Genomic DNA, 27471 nt, shown 5'->3' with positions numbered 1-27471 from the left:
AAATTGCAAATTATATAAGTATTGAAAGAATAAAAATTATTTTCACTGAAAAATCTTTTTTCATTTATCGCAAGTACCCAAGTATATTTTAATGACAAACATTGATCCGTATGAGTCGGAAATTTTTTTTAAGTTTCTTTACTTCTTGAAATCCGACAAGATACTGAAGTTGGATTTATTATTTGAATTTTTTTTCATTACAATCTACCCGTCAAACGAAGCGCTCCTGTTTTTTCAACATTCGACTTCCATGTGAAAATATCCTGAAAAATATTTTTCATGAATTTTGAGCCAAGTACCGTTATGGGCCGACCACCCTTTATATTTTTATTATTGACTTTATTTTCATTTCGTTGAATCACTTTCAAACAGGTTTATTTTTCATCTAATTACGAATTAATTACTTATGTTAAAGTTAGTAACGTTAACGTAAGAAAATATTGAGAAGAAAATCAATATTTTATAATTTCAAAACGACTTGTAGCTCAGGTTTTCAAAATATAGACGATTTCCTTAGTTACAGTTAACTGAATTTGAAAGAATCACGAGTCGCGAAATTATGACATTTCCAAAACATGCTTCATCACAGTAACATTACTAACTTTAATCTTTTATTAATTTCAGGGAATTTGTAGATCATACTGTCCGAGACAACTTTGTTTCTCAAATGAAAAATTAATTTGTGCCGTGACTCGGTCAACTACGACTTTTCATGGCACGAATTTACAATTCGGCAGTAACCAAACCTTGTTTGAAAGAAACTTGACGGAATTAATATTTGATATAATAATAATGTAACAAGTGGTCAACCCATAATGATACTTGGCTCAAACTTAAAGAAAAAAAAAAAAAAATGTTCAGGATATTTTTTACAATAAAATAAAACGTGACCATCAAGTCGTAGTCCGAATGACTTTGTCTAAAATTTAAAAAGTTAGTGATTTTCAGGAGAATAATTTCTTTCAATTCTTTCTGTGAATCTATGATTCAAAACTAAAAAATCTGTCCAGTATTTGGTCAGTATATCTTTCCGTTCTTCAATTATATCCATTTGGGAAAGTTGAAACAGGAATTTTCTTGCAAAATTTGTCATTCATGTAGAAATTGAAACAAGAGTTTTAAAATCAATTAGAAGGTTCCTCATCGATTAATCGAATAGTACTAGCTGTATGTAAAGTACCTGTCGTCGGGAGTCTGAGAACATCTTCCGAATCCGTCTCTTCTACGTTCGGTTCTCGTAGCGTTACGACATATTTTCGACAGGCCGAACCTTTATCTTTCCGCCGTTGGCGCACTGAAATAATTTTTTTATTTTTAATATCGTCTGGCAAGAGTGTCGTTACATCTTTGATCAGGGTGTCTAGAGCCAATGACATATCAAATTCCCTGACAATTACCGGTTTTTCAGATTATACCATGCGTTCCCTTTTTGAATTCCGAATTATCGAGTCCAGTTACTATGCTGCAATAAGATAAAACGTGCATTTTATTCGTGAAGAGTTAATCCTTGTCGTATTATTGCTAATGTTAACTGTTGCCTACGTGTGGTTTCTATGAATTTCCTTGCTTAGCTTTGATCTTTTTTTTTTATTGTATTGAGTCGCTTGATTGAATCAATGTGAAATATGTGATTCGTTGTTAAAATTCGCGCCTTTAATCGTTGTACTAGTGTCTTGAAATGTTTTATCAAAATATCGTTGCAAATTTTCAATTTAAATTGTCCAAGGTTTGAATACACGAGTTAATACCTACTGAAGAAAATAATGTGTTGTCTAATTCTGTGGTAAACCTCGCCACTCTGTCATAACGTATCGTCACTCTGTTAACCGAAGCCAACCGTCATGAATTTTCTGGGATGGCCTTTTTTCTTTTCACTTTGTATCATTGACGAATACTGCATCTGGCACCCAAAAATTCAGCAGCTTACCTTACGAAAAATTCAGTTCTCCGGAACTAGTGTCGCGAGGCAACGCAAAAGTACTCTTATCGTTAGCTACTCTGATCATGTTCCTAGCATTATTTGTTTCGAAGTACTTTCGAAAGGGTTCAGATTTCGTGCGTCGCATAATTGCTGTCTGGAATAAAATGGTGTTGCGCTTAAAGACTTTAGAGAATCAGAAATTCTTCAACGAAATCTGCGTAACTTTCTCGAGCACTTTCGATCGTCACCATGTCTAGAGCTCGACTGAAAATCTGAAACCGAATGCGCTCCGTTTCTGCCCGATTGCAGCGCCCGAATCTAATGGCTAATCCAAAAAACTTTTGACTGACAATACAGGGTCCGTTACTCTTACACACCTCCCACATAATTCAACTCAAATCTCTATCTATAGGTACCGTAATGAAAATATTTGTATTTTCTGATTTTAACCAAACACCTCCTCCTCTGTATTGACATGAACGTAAACATGAATTTTTATATTTTTCTTGTCCCTAATGAGGTTGTACTTTAATTGGTTGGTCAAGTGATCGCGTCCGCTGTGTTGAACAAATGCGTCTACGTTCAGGCTAGACTGCCACATTTTGAATTTACCCGAGACTTGCTTCCCATTACAGGTGTTACAAAAATCAAAGAATCATGTGCAATAAGGAGGCAACGGTATTTTCGCCTCACGTAAAATTTTAAGTTATAATATAATAATTAAACTTAAGATCGGTTTGAAAAAATCGAGTTTGCCTCCGTGTTACACAATACACTATTTAACGACTAACCTTATTTGCACAAGACACACGTATAAATTCTTTTTGCGTTTATTCACAAATTTTGGATAAATGATGGATTATTTTCGTGTAATAACACATGCTTTTCTTCAATAGATACACGTAATATTACCGTACCTGATTTCCGCAGTAAATTTCCGCAATAAATTTCCGACACAACCATGAGTTGCGCGTATTATAATGACTTTTTGTTGAAGAGTTATAAAAATCATAAAAGAAAAGACATCTATCTTAAAATGATCAAACTTTAACCTTCAATAACTTCTGAACAGTGAGGTATACAAAAAAATTGTAACAGACCTTTTTGTAGAGAATTCAATTTCCTACAAAAATATGATACGAGTTTTTTTTTATAAATAGTAGATACCGAGATATGTGTTTTTCTTTCTCACCATAAGAAAAAAATAGAAAACTGCGAGGCGGAGGCCCTTCTTATTAAAATTAAGTGCTCATACTTGGAGAGAATGTTTTTGAGGTCTCTACCAACCAAGTTTTCGGAGTATAAAGTGTAAAAATAAATAGTCGATTTTTGTAGTCCACCCTAATATACATGGCCAGATTTTAGAAGCCGCTAGTCCCGAAAGCTTGAAAATTTTACACATATTATATGGCCAGTAACTTTGCAATCATGCAACCCTCCCTCTCTGGTTCCTCCTTCCTTTCCATCCCTATATGAACCGTTCGTGTTATAGAGCTATAATATTTTTTATTTTTTCTTCCAGGTTTGCGTTCTGAAAAATTCAACTGATCGTTCCCAAGACTTTTTGTTTTTTTTGAAATTGAATGACGTAAGAGAATCGTATACGATCCTCACGGTTGTTTTTGTGAAATAGAATTTCTAACAGCAAGAATTGAGTATTTTTAATTTATTTTTCCGTATCTTGCATTTGCATGATTCTTCCCAGAAATATTCATAATTTTCATTTGAAGCGAACTTAGTAATTTTACAATTTTCTGAAATCTTTAAATCCAACCGTCATGGATCGTATCTTAAATCAATAAAATGCTGAAGGTCTGAATTAAAAAAAAGTGCGATCACATTCATGACGCATGAAACTTCGGTAATTGTTTGGTAATAATTCCCAAATTTCTTCTGCTCGGAGGCCAAATTAATTGAAAAAAGTCTCCAGGATAAGCGTCCAGAGACACGTGTTGTAGATGATCCATTTTCTGCATCTAACGATGGCTTCATCCTACTTTTTAATTCTCTAATATTTTTTAATTATTATTTTTTCATTTCTTGACAACAGGAGACAGCGGTGTGAAGATTATTCAACTCTTGAAACATCGGCATAAAAGAAATTGTGGAATCGTTATTCGTTTTCCTGGAAGTATGTGAATTAAATATATGCCTCGACTCCGAGGAAATAGCAAACGTCGTCGGCATAATAATTGTGAATACTGATATTAGCCTTAGACGCGGTCAGGGAATCACGAGAATGTATATTATTTGCATTCATTTGAAAAAGCTGTATCGATTAGGAGACTGAATCTCGATTGGTCCGTGTCGTCCAACCAGAGCTCTACAAATGTGCACCTTGAGGCGGAAGACGTTTTGTTTCCCCAGTTTGTTGCAGCTCTTGGTCTGAGCACAATGGATCAAGTTACCTCACCGGCAAAGGTAAAGATTCATCATTTCTTTGAAAGCTTAGAACAGAAGGACTTGCATCGTGTTTCTCAAATTGTAAATCGTGCTTAGGAATTGAGATTCTACGAGTTTCCTCTTTTAATTTTTAGGGAAGAATTATTTGAAAGTTTTCTGGCCATATCTCCATTTTTTTTTAAACCTCTGTTTCTTGCGATCATACGTATTTTTGATTTCTCGTTACAACTTGTAAAAGTTTCGCCATTCATGGGTATTTTTTAAACTTAATTAATTATCATGGAGAAATAAATGTATATCAGCATATTCACAAACAATTGTCGTTCTTCTTTGCTGTCTTTATTTTGTGAACTCAACATTACTCTGCAGTTCTGTGCTCACTAAATCACATTTGATACTTGGAAGTATAGAATTAAATCGTATATATCGTACGAATGAAAATTTCATCCACGCATTGCGAAACTCGACTTTATTTGTATTTCGGGAAAAAGTGAAAAAAGAAAATCATTTTCCAAGCTGAGAAGAATACAATGTGTGAGTCGCACATTTTTTGGTACTGTTATTATAATAAAAAGTAAGAGAAACAGACGGATCAGACAGATAATAAAAACGGATCATAGTTGAGACAAGAAATTTGCATAAAATTGTTGTAATCAAGAGAAAAAAAAAAAAACAATTCAGACGCAAGATGATGAACAAATATTAAAGTCTGACTGAACATTAATTTTACTCGGAACTAAATCAATGTCTAAGAGCTGTAATATACACAACAATTCAAAGATTAATAGGCTTGAATCAATGATTATGAAGAGAGAAAAAACCGTTAAAAATGAACTTTAGTGTCACTTGCGCCAATGATAGTGACGGCGAATAAAACAATATCCTTCCTTACTAGGCAATGTGAATGAATCCGATAAACTTCGAACATCATAAGCTAAGATATTCAGGCTTACCAGAAACAGTTTTATAATTAGAAGGTTAAAAACTCTGAAACTCTAGCATTTTTTATGCAACCCCAATGTTTTGCGCTATTTTCATTAGCTGACTAGATCCCCGTAAGCTGCCTGAAAAACAGTCAAAAAAACCTACATTATAAAGTGTAACGTGTAATCGTTGAACATTTGCAGTATCGTACTTATAATAGTTTTCATCCACTCTGAATATAACTATTTGTAACAATGTTTTCGGGCAATATCTGGAGATCTCTATGGTGAACAAAATAAGATGTTAATGTCGAAAGAAAAACTCCGGGTTTTAATCATTTCAATCGTTTTAATTTGGAAACCTGTTCTTGTATTATTGATATTTTTTTATCGCATTATTGGAATATTGTTTAATTCCTCTTCACCATTAATCGTGCAAATAAAATTGCTGGAGTTTTTTTGAATTGTATTATAGCTTCTTCTCTTGCTCAAACATTTACTATGTAACAGTTACAGACGTAAAATGATCGCTGTACTCAATCGAACCAATTAAGATTTTATCAACTTGACATATTCAATAACTATTGTGTTCCAACGGGCCTCCCGAAATTCATTCCATTTCTCGTTCTCAATCACATCGTGTCCAATATAAGTTGTTTGATTAGCCTTCCAAGTCCGACGTCCACTTAAATTGAAGCTCAAATTTTGTTTCACTAGAAAAATATTTCGCTGCATCGAACATACGGTAAGTGAGAGTTTTGAAAAAATCAATTCCTCAATTTTCGTAGCTGATTAAATGAACTCAATAACAAATTTATGGTTTCAAAAGTTTCTTCACCATCCCCAAGAGCATTTCAAAATTTTCGATTCGACTCAAACTGATAACTTGAAACTGATCATTCAAAATGTTATAGAGGGCACAAAATGAGAGCAATCCCAAGAATATTATAAGCATGTTTTGTCCCATTTTGATAAGCATTATTTGTCTTTGGTACTGTAAAAAATGAATATATAATCACGGAAACGTAAAATCGTTTCCGAAAAATTAAATTATCGACATCAACAACAGTTTAAATTTGACAACTTTTTATCATTTCCTATTTTTATATGTACATACATGCCGTATAAGATACGGTTGAATAACAAGAAACCGTAACTTGTTTTTTGAAGAAATGAATCTTCACCTTTCGGAAACTGCATCTATAATAACGATAATAATACCAAATGAATATCATTTTAACAGCTTTGAATGATTGAATATTATGTATTATATTTTCTTTTAACTAAAAATTGTAATAATAATGTGGCACATTGAAGCGATAAATTTTTATGTCTGAAAATGACATAAATCATTCAACAACACATGCTTATGAATCCTGCGACCCCTCAAAACGAACCGACTTCAATGAAACCTCATGGAATCGCTCTCATTCTGCAGCGTAATCTATAAGATATTGAATGAGCAGTTTTGAATTCGACAACTAGAATTTTTTTGCACAGTCTAATTAGCATATTTAAAAAACTCGCCGTTCCTTCAACGTGCAAAATATGCCACACCGGATGATAAAGGCTTACAATTGTTAGACAATTTTGCACCCGGCATTGCTTGCATCCAGTTAACTACCGTGAAATCGATCCATTCTCATCTATTCCAGACGTTGTTCAAACACGATGTGAAAAAAATTTTCAACGCGCAGAACTTGAATGAAAATATTTTCATCACTTAGATGGAAGCGTCCCGAGCCGTTCAACTTCTCGGCTGGATGAAAACTATACTGTCAGTGGTGGGCCTTTGGCCGCTTGAAATCAACGATAGGCGGTTTGCCTTCAGCATGATCTGCATGGTTGTTCACATAAGTTCGGAATACGCCGACTTGTTCCATTTCATCGGCAGCCTTGAACACGTCGTTTCGAACCTCACGGAGACGATAACATACATGGTGGCCACGTCTCAACTGGCACTTCTACGTATAAACAGTCGGCAATTCAGAGAAGTGATTTACGAGGTTCAAGACAACTTTCAGAGGGAGAGTCACCTGACCTCTGAAGAGAGAAGAATTTTTTCGAAATACTACAGTAAGACTAGGCTGATCATTCAGCTGACGGTACTGGGGGAACTTACAACCGCTTTCATCTACTACTTCGCACCCATCACTAACATTTTGGTCACAAGTAAGTCACACTTTTAATATGCAGTTGTCAAAGATTCTACGTATCGACAGAAAAAAAAGTATCTTGCGATTACGTCTAACTGCACATTTTTAAATATCTATCGGGAGTAAGGTGTATGCGGAAGAAAAGAGTGCGCAAAAATGACAAAACGAAATGATAAACTTGTTCGAGAGTTACATAATTAAGGAGGTTATTTTACCAAGGATCGATACTTTTTACTAAATTCATTAAGAAATTGTCGTATAACGTTGAACATTTATTTTATTATTATATTCGTAAGCTATGAAGATCTCGTCAAAGATACAAAAAGTTCAGTTAGCGATTCATCGTTTAAGATCATTAATATTCTTTAAATTCTACACCGAAAAATTACAGTTGGATTTACTACTTTGCTGGCAAAATGAGAGGCTGACGAATTTTTTTGTTGAAATTACTTATACTTCTCTGTTTAAGTTACTGCAGAAATGATCCGAGTTGCCAGATCGACAGTCCTATTTACCAGGAAGAAAAATTGTAGTGCCAAAAATTTTAGCGACGTCAGCAACAAAAGTGCGCCAACTACCAAAGTAGTAAATGCAACGGTAATTTTTTTATAATGATAATAAATTTGGTCATTTCAATTGACGGTAGCTCGTTGTAAACAGAACATTTTGCTAAAAAATGAATGTTCAACGACGCCAACGTGATGAAACAAGCCATAAAAATAGTATGTTTCGAGATGCTTTTCATCAATTCACAAACCAACTCAACGGTATCGCACAGTAAATAGGAATGGTACAACGGAATTGGACCTGCCGTATCACTCGCGTACATTCTACGACCTGTCGAACATCCATTTATACGTGTTGACGTATGCTGCTCAGCTTCCCTTCACCGTTGTCATGTCTGTGGGGCTGATCGGTCCCGACTGTCTGATCGTATTCCTGACGCTCCATGTCTGCGCCCGCTTGTCAAGCTTGGTGGAACGCATCAACAACATTCGTACGAACCGTCAAGTATGTTGTCAGGAAATAAAGGAGTTTGTCAGGGGGCACATTCGACTGATATGGTAAGTCCCGGGCTAAAATATGAAAGTCCTATATGTAAGACAAGAATAAAAGTTGATTATTCCCTTGGTACGTAATGTGCTATCATTTTCTCCGCATTAAATTAACTTGTTACATCTTCCTTTAGTTGCATATGGTGCTACGATCTTTTATATCGTCGTTTTCGTTTCGGTTTGCTATCGTTCCACTGATTTGAAAACAAATTAATAGAATGGATAAAGAAGCAAAAAGGTACCACCGTATCGAAATTCCTGAAATTTACTACATTTTCCCAAGTTGACAAGACCTGTGAAAATGTATAAAACGCAAACAATGAAAGTTTCAAAGTTTCGTACTACTTTCAATTCTTCCGGCACGTCGTTTACGTAATTTAATATTCAACTCAATTGATTTAGGCTGTTCATCGTTTCGAAAACAAAAGCTCACGTACTGAGTTACACGAAAATTCATTAGAAATCGTAATAATTATATAAAATTCCGGAAAACAGAATATTCCTGCAATTTTTTGACAAAAGAAGTCAACGTTACCGTTCTAGCTCATTTTTAAAAGTTTAAAACACACGGAATTACGATGTATAGTATGAATATTTATCATTTATGGAATGCAGGATGGCGAAGACTTTGGGGAAGGCCTCCAGCGTTCTCTTATTGACACAACTCTTCGGAGGAATGCTTCTCATATGTATCCTGTCCTACCACGTTTTATTGGTAACAGCACTAGTTACATGCATGACTGTCTCAAATTAAGGCAATACATGTATGGGGCATTCCACGCTAAACCAACGGGTCATCGGCCCGACCCCCTGGGATTCTGATGCCCATGAATTTTTTGGTTTGTTTCAGTCAAAAATGATATCTCTAGTTTTTGAAATTTTTTCCGCTATTTTGTAAAAGTGTGGTGACCTGAAATATCCTTGGCATGAAGATAGATATTTTTAAAATCGATGAAGCACTTATGTAAAATCAGCTACTCGAAAACAAATCTTTTCGTCATGATTTGAAAATGGGATGGAAATGCTGAATTTTTTTTTTTCGAAGTTTTCTTTTGGTCTCGGAATTTATTTTCAATGATGATTTCTTGTAGTAAAAAATAGAACAAGTAGAAACTTCAATTTAGTACAATTCTATTTTCTTTTCAATTCAAGAATGAAATGAAGAAATTGAATTTTTTTTTTAATTAAACATCGTTTCCTTCGTTTCGCTCTTAAAAAAAAGTAAATCGAGGTGAAGAAAATCATGTTCAAAAGTAAATAGAATTTAACCATAACAGAGTTTTGTTTTTTATTTTGTTTTATACCGCAAGATACCATCGTTAAAAATAAAATCGATAAAAAAAAATTTCCAAAAAATATATACCTATGACATTTTCATCCCATTTTCGAATCATGTCGAAAAGATGTGTTTTCGAGTCCCCGATTTTACCAAAAAGCTTCATCTATTTTAAAAATGTCCATCTTCATCATATCAAGGATATTTCGGGTCGACGCGCTTCTACAAAATGGCAGAGAAATTTCGAAAAATGAAAGATATAATTATTGACCGAGAAAACCAAATAATCCATCGGACATCAGAATCCTACGCGATCAGGTCGATGTCCCATTGGTTTGACGTCGAACGCCCCATATACATGTTTTTTACCGAAACGATGTCTAAACACTAATTTATGCCGTAGAAAAAATTTTCCCGAGTTATAGAATTTTTAACTCAAATCGGAGAGTTACATTTAAATAAAATGGAAAGAACATTCGGATTTCAGATTCTTGGCGGATTTTTCCATAATAATAATCAATACGACCTAAACCTAAATAAAATATTGTAGGTGGTAAAATTGTTTTAAAAAATGATGATAACTTTTCTTTTGACATTGGATCGTGAAGCCAGTCTGAAAATCGGAAAATGCGATACCATTATTTTGTGAATTCCAGGCAGCAACTGTAATGTGGATAGTTTTTTACAGTTTCATTAAAATCGAAAAAGGTCACATCGAATGTCGCATCTCTCAGAGTTAAGCTAAAAATCCTATAGTTCGAAAGGACATTCAGATCATTTATTACACTAACATAAAAAATTATAATAAAATGAATACAATTCAGCCTAATTTACGTATTGGATCATACTGATCATAATCGAGAATTCTTGAAACGGAATATGCACCAAATAATCACAAATTTACGCAGAGTGCCGAGGAAGGACAAAAATCAAATTTTGTCACTTTTACGCTGTACGTAGTGAGTGTGACTTTCTTCATATTGATCAACTGCTACGTCGGCGAGAGTCTTATTCAAGAGGTAATTGTGATGTACATTTGGACCATCACTAAATTGTATAGAAACAATAAGGTTAAGGATATAAGGATAAGGATAATAATGATAAGGATGTTGAGGATAAGAATAACAATAATAACTACGACCTAGCTCACTTATAAAATCATATCTATTTTTAGAAGTTTTTTTTTTCGAAGAAACTGCAAATACTTAAACCAATTTGAGTTTGAGGGCTTTATTATTTATAGTTTCGAGAACATTTCAGAATTTTTTCATTCGAATTAATAACAACATGACGCATGTAAGTAGAGAACGATTCCGAACTTTTGCGGTGGGCTTTTACGGTGGCGCATCTCCTGACATTATTATCCAACTTGTAACATAGAAAAACTGTTTAGAGTTAAAAACAATTTTTCGGGTTAGAACTCGTAGCCCAAATGTTGAGGAAATTTTTTTTTCAATTATATACGAATAGGAACAAAAAATGTAATTTTCGACCAAAAAATTGTTAAAAAAACCTGGATAAAAAATTGTTGGAATTGAAATTCAAAAATGTAGCCACAAGCTCTAATCGACAAACAAGTTTTAAAGATTGTGTCATAATTTCCGGTTGATCGTATGCAAATTGACCTAGGAATCTGTATGCTACTTGTATGCACCATGCGGCTATTTTGTTATTAATTTCAATAAAAAATTTCTAAAAGTTCTTGAAACTATAAATAATAAAGCCCTGAAACTCAAATTGCTCTAAGTATGTTCATTTTCTTTAAAAAAAAAAACTCCTCAAAATAGGTATGCTTTTAGACCGTTGTGGCGACGCATACCAATACATAGACAGAAAACAACAGCTGAAACTAGTGCTTTATGACCTATAATTTCGTAATCGGCCATTGCCACAGACCATTATTGCCCCGTGTGATTATTGAGTTATAATCCGATATTTAACGCGATCTCAACCTGAGAATGTGTAAAAAATTAAGAAGTGTACTCAATAGCACTACAGTTTGGACGATCATTATTCGAAACCATATGTAATAACAGAGAGGTATGATAAGGCGAGGGGGTGAACGACCGCTATAGATCAGCTAGAGATTAGTAAAGGGACAGAATGTATTATAATACTACGGTGATGTGTGAATGAATCCAAGTACGCTAATCTCACGCACACTGCGGCGAGTGGTCAACAAGACAATACAGTCCAAAGTTCTCAAAATCCCCGCGAGAGCGAGCGAGAGGAGAATACGGAGAAGAATCCAAAACCAGATCAGTATTAGTCGAAACTCGGAAGAGAAAACACGTGAGTCTTGCTGACAGTAGCTCGTTATGTGTGCGAGAGTGATACAGTGAACTGTGTGAACGCGGGGATATCAACTCGACGAATCGGGGCTCGTAATGATCGATTTGATTATTAAATGACGTTGGATCGTGTTTCTAATGTACCAGTGATCGAGTAATTAGATGCGAGAGCAGAACTGGGTAGAGCCGGTTGGGGATTCTCGTGCCGGCCTTCCCGGGGCCTCATGATTGAGGTTTCGACCCAGGGTGGTTGACACGTTGGAAAACCAACGTGATTGTTACAGTTCGCGGATCAAGAACGTTTGAAAATAAATAACAAATCACACAAAATTGGTGGAGCCGCGTGGGCTGGCCTTGCCGGAGTAGCTAACAATAAGCTAAGCTACCCCGGGGTGGTTTCCGTGTCGGGAAACCAGCGCGATTTGCACGGTTAAAATAGTACAGGTACTGACCGATGATTTCGGGTGAGATGGTACCTGTACTCGTCATCCTGGGGCCTACTCCGGTTCTGCTCGCGACGAGACACGTGTTCAACGGATAACCGCTAGAAAGTTACCCAAGTTGACACAAGCGTTGAATAATTACTGATTGAATGAATGTAAAGCGCGTCCAATAAGTCCTGAAGTACAGTTTCATACCTGGTGGCCATATTATTAATCGTTAAATTCACCCCGAACCCATCATTATTGTTTTGAGTCTATCGAGACGGGTGACTGTCAAACCTATAGCTAGTACAAATGGAAATTTGGGTTCGTGTAGTATCCGGCTGTGAGGTCTGTCACTAACACGTATGAAATGCATGTTCACATGAGAAGACGCGTATAAGTTTCTTTTTTGAAAAGTAATTTTGTTTTTCAAGGTAAACTAGAAACTCCTTGACATACACGTTAAAAATACATCATTTATTTCATCCACAATAAAGCCAATTTGTTTCAATTCTATTCCTTGGTTGTAATCTTTGGTAACGTGATTTGTTGTCACATATCATTTAACGAGAAATTTTCCTCCAGAGTGACAGAGTACATGAATCGCTCAGCGAGTGTCGATGGTACGAAATGTCAACCGAGCATGCCAAATGGATGGTAATATGCATGGCCAGAGCACAGCAGCCACTTGTAATGACAGCTGGGAAATTTTACACATTCTCTTTGGGCAGTTTTACCGAAGTAAGTTAACGAATAATACTGCGTGATAGAAAAAAGTAAAATGAATTTTTTAGAACGCTTCACTTCGGTAATTTTTCACAAAATGTTATCATATTATCCATTGTTCTTACTTGTTTATTTTTGATTTGCGGTTGAAATAAAACATCACAGTAACTTTTGCTATTTCGGATACTATTTAAATGTTTAAAAACAAATCGTTAACTGATTTTAAAAGTAATCACCCTATGGAAAAAGACGATGTAATGAATCGTAAAATATTTTGAAAGCAATAAGCGTGTAATATATCATACGATTCATCTTGTAAATTCGATAACATATATGTATATCAACTCATATCATAAATTACAAAAATACGAATCATCAGATATGCTAGATCAAAAGTCATATAGTCAACTATACAGTTTATATTGTGATTTTTGATCTAATATATTTTATGATTCGTGTTGTTGCAATATATGATCCGAATATATTATGTGGGTGTTGATATATTTTATCGGATGTACAAGATAAATCATGTGATAAGGTACACGCTGAATTCTTTCAAAACATATTTTTCAGTAGGGTCACCTGTCTTGTGGTATAGAATCATACAAGTATCACGAGGTGTGTTGGTAGTCTATTACCATACCAAATGTTATACTAATTGAACTAATTTCTGTCTTGTATGTTTTTTTCTTGTAGATAATCAAAACATCAATGGCATATCTGTCAGTGTTGAGGAATCTCATCTGATGTCACTCAGTCGACACATTGTTGACTTTTATGTTATATAATTGTTGTAGTACAGGGATATACCGATGATTGACAATATAGAAACAGTAATCAGCTGTTGATTTTTTAAATACGATGTCTAAATTATTACATAAAACATACATAAAATAAATTAAATTAAAACGAAACTATGTTGATTTTTTAAATACAAAAAGATGGATGGTTGAGATCCTAAAAACCCGTATTCAATACACCGAGAGTAAACGGTGAAACTTGATAGGCTCAGTGATCGACTGCGCATGCGCAAACCAATTGAACTCTGTTGGTCGGTAAGGTCGGATCGTGGCAATATTTTCGATTACAAGACGGGGAAGCCGACTGACTCGGAATGGGATATGAGATGTCAAACTCTCCCACGTCAAGCGGTGAACTGAAGATATGTTGTTACCACGATTCGTAGCAGCTGTCATCAGTTAGTCAATAATATAAAGTTTGCCATACTGACTCGATCACTGTAAGCATCAACTATGCGAGACCTGCTAAAAGCATAAACTTAGGTCTTAAGGTGTTTTGAATGTGCTATCCGAACTCGTAAAAACGTTTGAACGACTCGGCTCCGAACTATAGTTGCTGACATCAGTGGTGGAGTACTCAACCTCCTGAAAATATTTCGAATGTTTGCAGAAAATGGTGGCGTCAGCGTAAGTGTTAAATGTTCTCCAAAATGCTTCGGTTACTGCTGAAATTCTCTATATAATTTCGGTAATTTACAGAAAATGATATAAAACTCGTAGAAAAGTCATTTTTGTAGAATAATAAATTCCAATGCCCCGCCATTTGGGCGGCACTGGTGCTTTAGCGTAATTTGTAAAGTTTAGTAGCGTTGATGACGAGCGAAAAAATTGGCAACTACGACCATACGACCATGCTTGCATATGTTTATGCCAAGGCGATTACGTGAGGGAGACGTTTGGAAATTTAAGCAGATCGTCAGTGACTCGGAATAAATGCAGATCATCGATAACGTCGGGTTATACACTGCGGTGGTTTCGCACGGAGGGTAAATTGTATGGAAAATTTGGAAAATGATGTTATTGTCGCTCGCGTCTGTGTGCCACCAACGTGTTAGCAGGGTTGCAAATTTTTTAATGAAAAAGTGATGCATTAACCATTACTTTTTCAATTCATAATGGAAATAATTTAATGTTTTGATGGGAATAATTTCCATTAAAAAATTAAATTTAATGATTTAATGGAAATAATTTCCATTGAAACATTAACTTTAATCTTTTAACGAAAACACTAATGCAATTATAAGAGTTAATGCATTATTTGCAACCTTGCGATGCATACGAAATGATAAAAAAAATGTCCTCTTCACATACAAATTAATTGTTGTAAATCAATATGAAGTTTTCGTGTACTGAATTACAAATTATAAATTTCCAAAAAAATTATTCTATTTGACAATTGTAAGGAAAAGAAAAACATTCGTAGCGGTTTCACACTAAAGGAATATCACGATTTCAAAATTTTACTATTCAGTTCAATCGACTGAAAAGAATATCTTATTTTTCTCATTTGACCTTAGAAGCTTTCGTTTTTAAGGCCACGTGTTTGTTTCTTTTTTCTTCGCTTCGAAAACGAGTCAAGAATTTTTCATTCCTCATACAAAAGAGCCGATTCGAATTCAACTTGGCACTGCTGGAAAAGCTTTATCGAAGTAAATAGCTCTTACATGGCAACAAAAAAAAAACAACATCTTGGTAAAATGCCCTCGCAGTTTCCTTCAACATTTCCCCTCTTTTTTCTTCCTTTTATTTCTATGTTATTAATTTAATGGAAATATTTTCCATTAAATATAATGATGTAGTTGTAATGATTCAAATATAACCGCGCAATGAACACGGCACAAGTGGATTAGGTTAGACCCAGGGAGTGGGGAACCTGGTTACAAATTTAAGAAGGAGGTGGCTTGGTCTACGTCTCTCCAGGAGGAAGGAGGAAGGAGGTGTTCCTCTCTGAAAAGAACTCGTAATCGATCCAAAATCGACCATTTAAAAATAATAAAGTAAATCTAAACTACGAGAACATACCTATTAAATTAAAAATTAAACATTCCAAACCCAAGCCCAAATTTAAAAACAGACGATATAGAACGAGAAATAATAAAAGTGCAATAAACAAATATGGTGCCTTGACGAAAAACGGTTATTGACAATTATTTATAATTTCAAGCATATCCACCAGTTTTAACCATATACACTGTTTTAAACCATGATGCACCTGGAATGAATGAATTGTGAAATGGATGAATGAATGAATTTTAAACCTAATGACGGCTCATGTGTGGATATATTTATAAATGAATTAAAATTTTCACTCTACTACTTATAGTTTGTAAAAGATTTTTAATATTGATTTCGAATAATTTTTAATTTTCAAATAATCTTATATCGTGGATAAAATTTCCATTAAAACATTAAATCTAATAATTGAATGGAAACAATTTCCATTAAACCATTAAATTTATTGATTCAATGGAAATAATTTAATTTAATTAAAACATTGAATTTAATGTTTTAATGAAAACACTATTGCAATTAAAAAAGTAATGCATTATTTGCAACCCTGCATGTTAGTTACGGCAGGATTCTGCAAATTTGTATAAATAAATTTAGCATCAATTAAATATGCACGCTTTAGTTTTTTAGACACGAAAGCATTGTATAGAATGATTAAAGACAAAATTACAGAGCAACGCGAAAATAATCTCTGATTTCATAGAGACGTCGTCTTCCGACTAACAATAATAGTCCAGGAGCCAACCGCACCATATCTTTCCTCATCGTACATACGGCCAAAATGCATATGAATCGATGGGGAATATAGTGCTCAATAGCGTGCCAGACTTTATAGAGAATGGATCCTGTCCGGAGTGTCAAAAAAAATGTCACTTTCGGTCAGTTTTTTCAAGGTTATCTTCCCTCATCGAACATACGATTGAAACTAGTACCAATCGATAGGGGAGGTCGAGTACTTGAAGAAAAAACCGGGGTGCCAACCCCCACCCTGTCCGGGGGGGCGGCAGCCACCCCTAAGTGTAGTCGTAAGTAAAGTCGTTCGACTTTTGGGGGTGGCTGCCACCCCCCCGGACAGGGTGGGTGTTGGCAGCCCAGTTTTTTCTTCAAGTATTCGACCTCCCCTATCGGTTGGTACTAGTTTCAATCATATGTTCGATGAGGGAAGATAACCTCGAAACAACTGACCGGAAGTGACATTCTGGCACCCGATTGACCACCATATTCCCCATCGACTCATATGCATTTTGGCCGTATGTTCGATGAGGGAAGATATGGTGCGGTCGGTCCCCCGACTATAAATATTATTGGTGATCGAGAGACAAGCAGCGCTGCACGGTCGGTAAAATAGGCACCGTGCTCGAAACTGAAGGAAAAAAATTCGCTTCACCTACATAACCTGTATCGGCCGTGTTCCACTACTGAAGCACGGAGCAACATGTATGGCGGACCTGCATCCACATGAGAAACCGCCATTTGAGGCGGAAATGTGCGGCTACCAGGGTTTTCTACACAGTTCTGGGCACTCCGTCTCTGAAACCGTGACGGAAGTGACGCCGACATTGTGAACTTTTGCCGCTACCGCTAGTGAGGAGGAGGCCATTGAACTTGCAGTGGTCGGCGTTCTTATTATTACGTGAACTTGCAGTAATCGGCGCCCTACAGTGGGTCTAGACCACGGTGTAAGAATAAGAGGTGCTCCGACTGCCCTATACTCCCTGTGTTAAACTCTGTGATTATTATGTCTTAGTACGACGGAAATCTGCCAAGGACCTCATGCGTCGGCTAGGTTGAGGTAAACAATAATGGCGGCGATCTGGCAGACAGTATTCACGAGAGTTTGACGTTTGCATGTGGAAAATCGTATCTGCTGCTGAAGATTAAATGGGTACATTAATGTTTCGACAAAAGAAAATAATTGTACGATGAATGTATGTGACTATAGCGACAATATATTAATAAAAATGCAATGCATGATGAATCGAAAAACCAAAGATTAAATAAAATTCCATCGGCACGCTTTTTGATAAAAAGAAAACGGTAATCACACTGAATCAATTATGCAAATACAATAATAAATATGTGGGGTAATAATAAAATATTTACGCATTATATATAATATTATTATTATTATATTAAAATATATTTCAAAAATTTAACGTTACTTTTTTTATGTACAGTATAGTTTGGCTTGCTTCTTTTTTACCCTACTAGTCTTTACCATTTCCCGACTTTTTGTTTTAGTTGACTGACGCATTCTTATAACTGTAGAGTAATGTAGACAGTATACAATGAGTTCTTCCTTATGCAAATCACATGGAAACAAGAACTTACAATTTATTAGAGCATCATCGACTGTCACCTGATATAAATTAGGCACGCCACTTTCGCCAAAACTGCAGAGGGGTTAGCCTTACTTTTTCTTCATTTTTCGACCGAAAACTTGTGGACTTAGATTCGGTTTGTATGACCCCATCCTGACTGATTGGACCCCCAGGAACTCGGAAAACGCAGCGAAAGAGCGTGGGATCAACAGGGGAGAAGATACGAAGGGAAAAGCACTTTCTGAAAAATGTGGAAAACAAAGGTTTTCGTTTTCTGGCTGTAACTTCAGACGCGTTGATCGCAGCATATTGGGACCACGCCCAATCGATTTCTCTCGTAAAACTACGTCGAAATAGCGCTACAATTAATTAATTCAAGCTCTTTTCAGAATCGCGAAAATTTCGCCAAAAATGCAAAGGAGTTAGCCTTACTTTTTCATCATTTTTCCACCGAAAATTTTTAGTCTCAGAATCGGTTTGTATGACTCTATTCTGACTAATTGGACCCCCGGGAACGCAGAAAACGCAGCGAAATAAGCGTGGGATCAACAGGAGAGAAGAAACGAAGAAAAAAGTACCTGCTGAGAAATGTGGAAAACACCGGTACTGGTTTTCTGGCTGTAACTTCAGATGCGTTGATCGCAGCATATTGTGACTGCGCCCGATCGATTTCTCTCGCCAAATTACGTCAGAATAGTGCGTCAAAGAATTTTTTCCAGCACTTTCGAAAATCGCGAAAATTTCGCCAAAAATGCAAAGGGGTTAACCTTACTTTTTTTTCATTTTCGGGGCAAAAAATTTTTCGTCTCAGATTCGATTTGTATGACCCTTTCCTGACTAATTGGACCGTCAGTAACTCAGAAAATGCAGCGAAAAGAGCGTAGGATCAACAAGAGAAAAGATACGAAGGAAAAAGCACTTTCTGAAAAATGTGAAAAACACAGGTTTTCGTTTTCTGGCTGCAACTTCAGATGCGTTGATCGCAGCGTATTATGACTGCGCCCAATCGATTTCTCTCGCGAAATTACGTCTGAATAGTACATGAACGAAGTTATTCCAGCACTTTTCAAAATTGCGAAAATTTTCGACAAAAATGCGAAGGGGTTAGCCTTACTTTTTCTTCATTTTTTGAGCAGGAAATTTTCGGTGTCGGATTCGATTTAAACGACACTTACCTGACTAATTGAACCCTCAGGAACTCAGAAATCGCAGCGAAAAGAGCGTGGGACCAACAGGGGAGATATGGTGAGCAAGAAAGCACCCGCTGAAAAATGGCGAAAACTCGGGTTCTCGCTTTTTGGCTGTAACTTTTGATTCTTCAATGGCAGCGTATTGGGACTGCGCCCAATCGATTTCTCTCGCAAAATTACGTCGGAATAGTGCCACAAATGATTCATTCAAGCACTTTTCAGAATCGCAAAAATTTCGCGAAAAATTCAAATTGAACGGAAAATTTTTTGTTTCGGATTCGATTCAAATGACCCGTACCTGACTAATTGGACCCTTAGGAACTCAGAAAATGCAGCGAAAACAGCGTAGTGGTTTGAAGACCTAAAGAGGTGGTACAGAGAGAAAGAACGAAGCCTCTTAAAACTTCTAGTACATTTTAACACACATTTAAGAAGTACGAGCAAAATTTTTTATCATCCAATTGTTGCAGAACGGCAGCCTTATCAGTTGACCGTTAACTGAAGAATATATCTTTAGTTAACATCTGACTATCGAAGGGCCTGGCCGCTTGAGTCTGGAATCGACAGCAAAGATGAAGTTCGTATTTCTTGTATGTAATGTGAGATCTGCAATCATTATACATCATGTATCATTGTACATCATACATCATACATCATACATCATCATACATAGTATCAAAGTTCGAATCCATAGTTTGGATGTCGGATGTTCAGAAAGTGACGTCACCAATTCAAAATCAGCTAGCCGAATTCCTCAGTCTGGAAACAACCGCGCAGTAGAGCGGACGGATGAGACTCGCGCTCCGCAAATTTCGAGTACCGAGTTCTCAACCTCACGCATCCCGCGCTTCGGTCCGCTACGTATTTCAAGTACCGGGTTCTCAACCTCCCGGATCCCGCGCTTCGGGTCCGCTACGCGGTGACACTCGACGTCCAGGATAAGCGCTCCGTGGTTCCTGGTTCATGTTTACAATAAATTATTTCAATTCGTTTTTCGCGCAACCCCAAATTCGGTAGCTGTCAGTCCGCTAATAAAATTTCTCGACTTCCAGGATAAGCGCTCCGTGGTTCCTGGTTCATGTTTACAATAAATTATTTCAATTCGTTTTTCGCGCAACCCCAAATTCGGTAGCTGTCAGTCCGCTAATAAAATTTCTCGACTTTCAGGATAAGCGCTCCGTGGTTCCTGGTTCATGTTTACAATAAATTATTTCAATTCGTTTTTCGCGCAACCCCAAATTCGGTAGCTGTCAGTCCGCTAATAAAATTTCTCGACTTCCAGGATAAGCGCTCCGTGGTTCCTGGTTCATGTTTACAATAAATTATTTCAATTCGTTTTTCGCGCAACCCCAAATTCGGTAGCTGTCGGTCCGCTAATAAAATTTCTCGACTTCCAGGATAAGCGCTCCGTGGTTCCTGGTTCATGTTTACAATAAATTATTTCAATTCGTTTTTCGCGCAACCCCAAATTCGGTAGCTGTCAGTCCGCTAATAAAATTTCTCGACTTCCAGGATAAGCGCTCCGTGGTTCCTGGTTCATGTTTACAATAAATTATTTCAATTCGTTTTTCGCGCAATCCCAAATTCAGTAGCTGTCGGTGCGCTAATAAAATTTCTATAACTTTACAATCTTCTCATAATCTTTTTGGTAAAATATGTCGATGAAAAAATTATATCAAACCTTACACATTATTTTTGATTTGTTCTCACGCTGAAAATATTTATTAGTATTCGAGGTATAACTCGAGATGGTTGGCGGTTTTCGTTGGAGGTGGTTAGGGGTGGTTGCGGGTAATCTCGGTGATTCAGGAGGAGGGGGACGAGGATTTGTGCTCGGTGAGTAAAACACTTTTATAATATTTGATGGCAATTATAATTATATTTTATCTAAAATATTTCAAACTAGTCATGTTTACATTAAATTATTTCAATTCATTTTTCGCGCAAGCACATATTCAGTAGCTATGAGTAAGCTTATACAATTTATTATATTATTAATTAATTAATTAATCAATTACTCAATTATATTAAACCTTACACAATATTTTCGATGTCTTCTTATACTGAAAATATTTATTACTATTCAAGGTGTAACCTGAGGTGGTTATCGATGGTTGTTCGAGGTGGTTGAAGGTGGTCGGAGGTGGACGAGGAGGAGGACGAGGAGGACGAGGATTTGTGCTGGGTGAGTAAAACACTTTTATAATATTTGATGGCAATTGTAATTATATTTCATCTGAAATATTACAAACTTGTCGCGTTTACAATAAATTATTTCAATTCACTTTCGTTCAAGCACATATTCAGTAGCTATGAATAATATTATACAATTTATTATATTATTAATTAATTAATTAATATTCTTATAATATTTGATGGCAATTGTAATTATATTTCACCTGAAATATTACAAACTTGTCACGTTTACAATAAATTATTTCAATTCATTTTTTGTGCAAGCACATATTCAGTAGCTATGAATAATCTTATACAATTTATTATACTATTGATTAATTAATTAACATTCTTATAATATTTGATGGCAATTGCAATTATATTTCATCTGAAATATTACAAACTTGTCACGTTTACGATAAATTATTTCAATTCATTTTTCGTGCAAGCACATATTCAGTAGCTATGAATGATCTTGTACAATTTATTATATTATTAATTAATTGATTAATTACAATAATCCTTACACAATATTTTTAATGTGTTCCTATACTAAAAATATTCATTACTATTCCAGGTATTACCCGAGGTGGTCGGAGGTGGACGAGGAGGAGGACGAGCTGGACGAGGAGGAGGACCAGGTGGACGAGGAGGTGGACGAGGAGGAGGTGGACGAGGAGGCGGCGGGGTGGGTCGCGGGAGGGAAGGGGGTGGGGGAGGGGCAGGGAAGGGGGAGAGGTGGGCGGGGTGGGGGAAGGGATGGGAAGGGAAGGGGCGGGGGAGGGGGCGGGGACGGGGAGGGGTAGGAGGGCGGGAGGGTGGGAGGGAGGGAGGGAGCGGGAAGGGGTGGGCGGGCGGGCGTGTGGGGGGGGGGGGGGTGTTCTGCTCTATTGACTCTAACAGGCTCGTATCAACATCCGTCCTCCACTCTCTCCCTCCCTCCCTCCCTCCCGCCCGCCCTCCCTCCCTCCCTCCCTCCCTTCCTCCCGCCCGCCCGCCCGCCCGCCCGCCCGTCCCACCCCCCCAAACCCTCCCCTCACTCCCTCCCCCTCTCCACCCCGCCCCTCCACTTCCCCCTCCCCGCCCACCTCTCCCCCTTCCCTGCCCCCCCCCCTTCCCTCCCACGACCAACCCCGCCTCCTCCTCGTCCACCTCGTCCTCCTCCTCGTCCAGCTCGTCCTCCTCCTCGTCCACCTCCGACCACCTCGGGTAATACCTGGAATAGTAATGAATATTTTTAGTATAGGAACACATTAAAAATATTGTGTAAGGATTATTGTAATTAATCAATTAATTAATAATATAATAAATTGTACAAGATCATTCATAGCTACTGAATATGTGCTTGCACGAAAAATGAATTGAAATAATTTATCGTAAACGTGACAAGTTTGTAATATTTCAGATGAAATATAATTACAATTGCCATCAAATATTATAAGAATGTTAATTAATTAATCAATAGTATAATAAATTGTATAAGATTATTCATAGCTACTGAATATGTGCTTGCACAAAAAATGAATTGAAATAATTTATTGTAAACGTGACAAGTTTGTAATATTTCAGGTGAAATATAATTACAATTGCCATCAAATATTATAAGAATGTTAATTAATTAATCAATAGTATAATAAATTGTATAAGATTATTCATAGCTACTGAATATGTGCTTGAACGAAAGTGAATTGAAATAATTTATTGTAAACGCGACAAGTTTGTAATATTTCAGATGAAATATAATTACAATTGCCATCAAATATTATAAAAGTGTTTTACTCACCCAGCACAAATCCTCGTCCTCCTCGTCCTCCTCCTCGTCCACCTCCGACCACCTTCAACCACCTCGAACAACCATCGATAACCACCTCAGGTTACACCTTGAATAGTAATAAATATTTTCAGTATAAGAAGACATCGAAAATATTGTGTAAGGTTTAATATAATTGAGTAATTGATTAATTAATTAATTAATAATATAATAAATTGTATAAGCTTACTCATAGCTACTGAATATGTGCTTGCGCGAAAAATGAATTGAAATAATTTAATGTAAACATGACTAGTTTGAAATATTTTAGATAAAATATAATTATAATTGCCATCAAATATTATAAAAGTGTTTTACTCACCGAGCACAAATCCTCGTCCCCCTCCTCCTGAATCACCGAGATTACCCGCAACCACCCCTAACCACCTCCAACGAAAACCGCCAACCATCTCGAGTTATACCTCGAATACTAATAAATATTTTCAGCGTGAGAACAAATCAAAAATAATGTGTAAGGTTTGATATAATTTTTTCATCGACATATTTTACCAAAAAGATTATGAGAAGATTGTAAAGTTATAGAAATTTTATTAGCGCACCGACAGCTACTGAATTTGGGATTGCGCGAAAAACGAATTGAAATAATTTATTGTAAACATGAACCAGGAACCACGGAGCGCTTATCCTGGAAGTCGAGAAATTTTATTAGCGGACTGACAGCTACCGAATTTGGGGTTGCGCGAAAAACGAATTGAAATAATTTATTGTAAACATGAACCAGGAACCACGGAGCGCTTATCCTGGAAGTCGAGAAATTTTATTAGCGGACCGACAGCTACCGAATTTGGGGTTGCGCGAAAAACGAATTGAAATAATTTATTGTAAACATGAACCAGGAACCACGGAGCGCTTATCCTGGAAGTCGAGAAATTTTATTAGCGGACTGACAGCTACCGAATTTGGGGTTGCGCGAAAAACGAATTGAAATAATTTATTGTAAACATGAACCAGGAACCACGGAGCGCTTATCCTGAAAGTCGAGAAATTTTATTAGCGGACTGACAGCTACCGAATTTGGGGTTGCGCGAAAAACGAATTGAAATAATTTATTGTAAACATGAACCAGGAACCACGGAGCGCTTATCCTGGAAGTCGAGAAATTTTATTAGCGGACTGACAGCTACCGAATTTGGGGTTGCGCGAAAAACGAATTGAAATAATTTATTGTAAACATGAACCAGGAACCACGGAGCGCTTATCCTGGACGTCGAGTGTCACCGCGTAGCGGACCCGAAGCGCGGGATCCGGGAGGTTGAGAACCCGGTACTTGAAATACGTAGCGGACCGAAGCGCGGGATGCGTGAGGTTGAGAACCCGGTACTCGAAATTTGCGGAGCGCGAGTCTCATCCGTCCGCTCTACTGCGCGGTTGTTTCCAGACTGAGGAATTCGGCTAGCTGATTTTGAATTGGTGACGTCACTTTCTGAACATCCGACATCCAAACTATGGATTCGAACTTTGATACTATGTATGATGATGTATGATGTATGATGTATGATGTACAATGATACATGATGTATAATGATTGCAGATCTCACATTACATACAAGAAATACGAACTTCATCTTTGCTGTCGATTCCAGACTCAAGCGGCCAGGCCCTTCGATAGTCAGATGTTAACTAAAGATATATTCTTCAGTTAACGGTCAACTGATAAGGCTGCCGTTCTGCAACAATTGGATGATAAAAAATTTTGCTCGTACTTCTTAAATGTGTATTAAAATGTACTAGAAGTTTTAAGAGGCTTCGTTCTTTTTTCTCCCTATGAAAAAAAGAAAACAATCGTCGACACACACTTTTTAGGCTTCTAATCAGGACACTGCGTTAAATACCGTCTCATATACGAAGCATCCATTTCATCATGATCAAAATCAGCGCATCCGTGATGTATTACACTTACCCTGAATTTTTTGCCATACGAACACTTTTCGAAAAACAACTCTGCTTCTCTACCCAACGTAGATACTTCACTAGCGACTAGCTAAAACCGCGTTTCGATTCTATGCCTAGGAAAATTTAAGATCGAGAGAGCAAATGAAAAGTTGTGAGAATAATCATGAATATTAATGTTACAGAATACATAACGGAGCAGGGGGACGAAAAGGACGAAGGTGGTCGGAGGTGATCGGAGATGGTAGGAGGTGGCAGGACCTGATAAGTGGTGGTTTGAGGTGGTACGGGGTTTTGGGAGACGGCAGGAGGTGACAAGGGGTGGTAGGAGTTGTACGGAAATGATAGGAGGTGGTAGCAGGTGGTAGGGACTGGTAGGAGGTGGCAGGAGGTGTTTGGTGGTGGTTGGAGGGGGTAGGAAGTGTTTGTCGGCGGTTGGAAGTCATCGGCGGTGGTCGAGGAGGACGAGGACAACGAGGGGATGGAGGAGGACGAATGTGGCCGGAAGTGGGAGGAGGTGGTTGCTGGTGATTAGAGGTGCTCGGTGGTTGTTGCGACGGTTGGCGGTGGACGCGGTTACGCGTCTTCTCACGGGGATGATTGGGCTGATCAACATTTCGAAGTCACAGTCGACAAGTAGTCTTACGTAATCACTTTGTACCGACTCAATCTCAAGCTTTCATACCGACACTACTTTGGCTGCTACGAATTTCGGTGCGTGCTCTTTATGTAGAGTCGATAAAGCAGAACTCTCCTACGCTCCAAGGCCCACCTGGGCCCACTTGCCCGCTGAAAACTGGTCACAAAAATTTACCCAGGGGTATCCGTGCTTATATCCTTCAGTCAACGGCTCTACGTTTCGGCGGAATGAATTCCTTACCATATGAAACCATCTTTATGCGAATGTTTCTTAATAAACCTTTTAAAAATTAATCCAGAGCCTCATTTTTATACACTTCAGTGTAAAATTTTATTAAATACATAATAAATATTGAATAACGGGTATACATATTGTGAATTTTATTGAAAAATTTCCAGTGACTATGTACAGTAAACTGTAGATAGACGTACAGAAATTAAGTTGTGTACAATTATGATATAAAATGTAAACTATAAATATGCGATTACTTACATATATAAAAACTTGTTTATATATAAATCTCAATTATAAAAAATATTGTAAAATAGTCGACACAGTGCCATTGAATACATGTTGATTAAAAATAAATTAATTTAAAAAGAAATACTAAAAGAAAATTTCTTCTATTTCTTTATTTCATCTGGTGTTTTTCCCTTTATCATGTTTACCACAGTCATGCACGATACATCTAGAAGTTTTTTGATGTCCAAGTAATGTGCTGTCGAAATCAGTTCGAACAAGGTTCCTTGATGAACCTTCAAAAAATCAGCATTCCAAGAGCTGATGTCGTCAGTTCGCTTCTCCTTGTTTTCATCATCTTCAGGTGGTGGAGGATCATCTTTGTGATGCGTGACCCATTGAATGACCTTTCTCAGGATAGCAGAGTTAACATTTGGTAGGGGAACAATTGCATCCTCATCTTCATCCAATCCCAACTCCTCCAGCATGGTTTTTATCGTGACTGAACAGTTCGCAATTTCAAGTACCAAAAAAGAATCGACAATAGCGCAAAATGGTTACGTGTTCCTCGTTTTTCGTAATTCCAACAATATTCAAACAGTTTTTTCAACGATACCTGTTCAACTGAATTTTTCTAGTTACTATAACATGTGAAATTTTTCTCAGTGTACATAATATACTATTTTGACACTCTGCGAACGATGTAACCATTTGTCCAACATATCAAAAGAAAAAAAAAATCAACCAATACAACTTATTTGTCTTTTCAGAGAAATGTTGTTACATTCGATTATTTACGTTTCTGCAGAAAAATTTTGTTGACAAAGAACTAAAGATTGTAAATGCAATGTGGAAAAAGAACCTGCGAGTTGATCGTCTCTCTCTCCATCGCAAAAAATAATTTTTTTAACAAGCAGGAGATAATAATTTCAAAAGAAAACTGACATTACAGAATGATTCTAGAAATCAATTCCAGTAT

General features: G+C 36.9%; 2 protein-coding genes across 3 annotated transcripts; one reads left to right on the top strand and one right to left on the bottom strand.

The window, feature by feature from the left end:
- The first annotated feature begins 4104 nt into the window (after positions 1 to 4104).
- LOC107222786 (odorant receptor 4-like) lies at positions 4105 to 14055 on the top strand. 2 transcript variants are annotated; one of them, XM_046734539.1, is made up of 7 exons: positions 4109 to 4342; positions 6975 to 7419; positions 8182 to 8467; positions 9074 to 9173; positions 10643 to 10753; positions 13036 to 13191; positions 13873 to 14055. In XM_046734539.1, exons 1-7 carry the CDS (start codon positions 4316 to 4318, stop codon positions 13921 to 13923), a joined length of 1176 nt encoding a protein of 391 aa, XP_046590495.1. In that variant the 5' UTR covers positions 4109 to 4315; the 3' UTR covers positions 13924 to 14055. The 2 variants fall into 2 exon arrangements, with proteins under 2 accessions (XP_046590496.1, XP_046590495.1); XM_046734540.1 differs by lacking the exon at positions 10643 to 10753 and having other exon boundaries at positions 4105 to 4342.
- A 12601-nt stretch (positions 14056 to 26656) lies between these two features.
- Positions 26657 to 27010, bottom strand: LOC107225582 (S-phase kinase-associated protein 1-like; the record flags this gene model as incomplete). Its single annotated transcript, XM_046734543.1, has 1 exon — positions 26657 to 27010. A coding segment is annotated over one exon (354 nt), but the record flags the coding sequence as incomplete, so codon positions are not given.
- Positions 27011 to 27471: the final 461 nt, after the last annotated feature.

Source organism: Neodiprion lecontei, chromosome 3, assembly GCF_021901455.1.
Source record: "Neodiprion lecontei isolate iyNeoLeco1 chromosome 3, iyNeoLeco1.1, whole genome shotgun sequence".
In the NCBI taxonomy this organism is placed as follows: Eukaryota; Metazoa; Arthropoda; class Insecta; order Hymenoptera; family Diprionidae; genus Neodiprion; species Neodiprion lecontei.
This window is presented reverse-complemented; position numbering and strand designations above follow the sequence as displayed.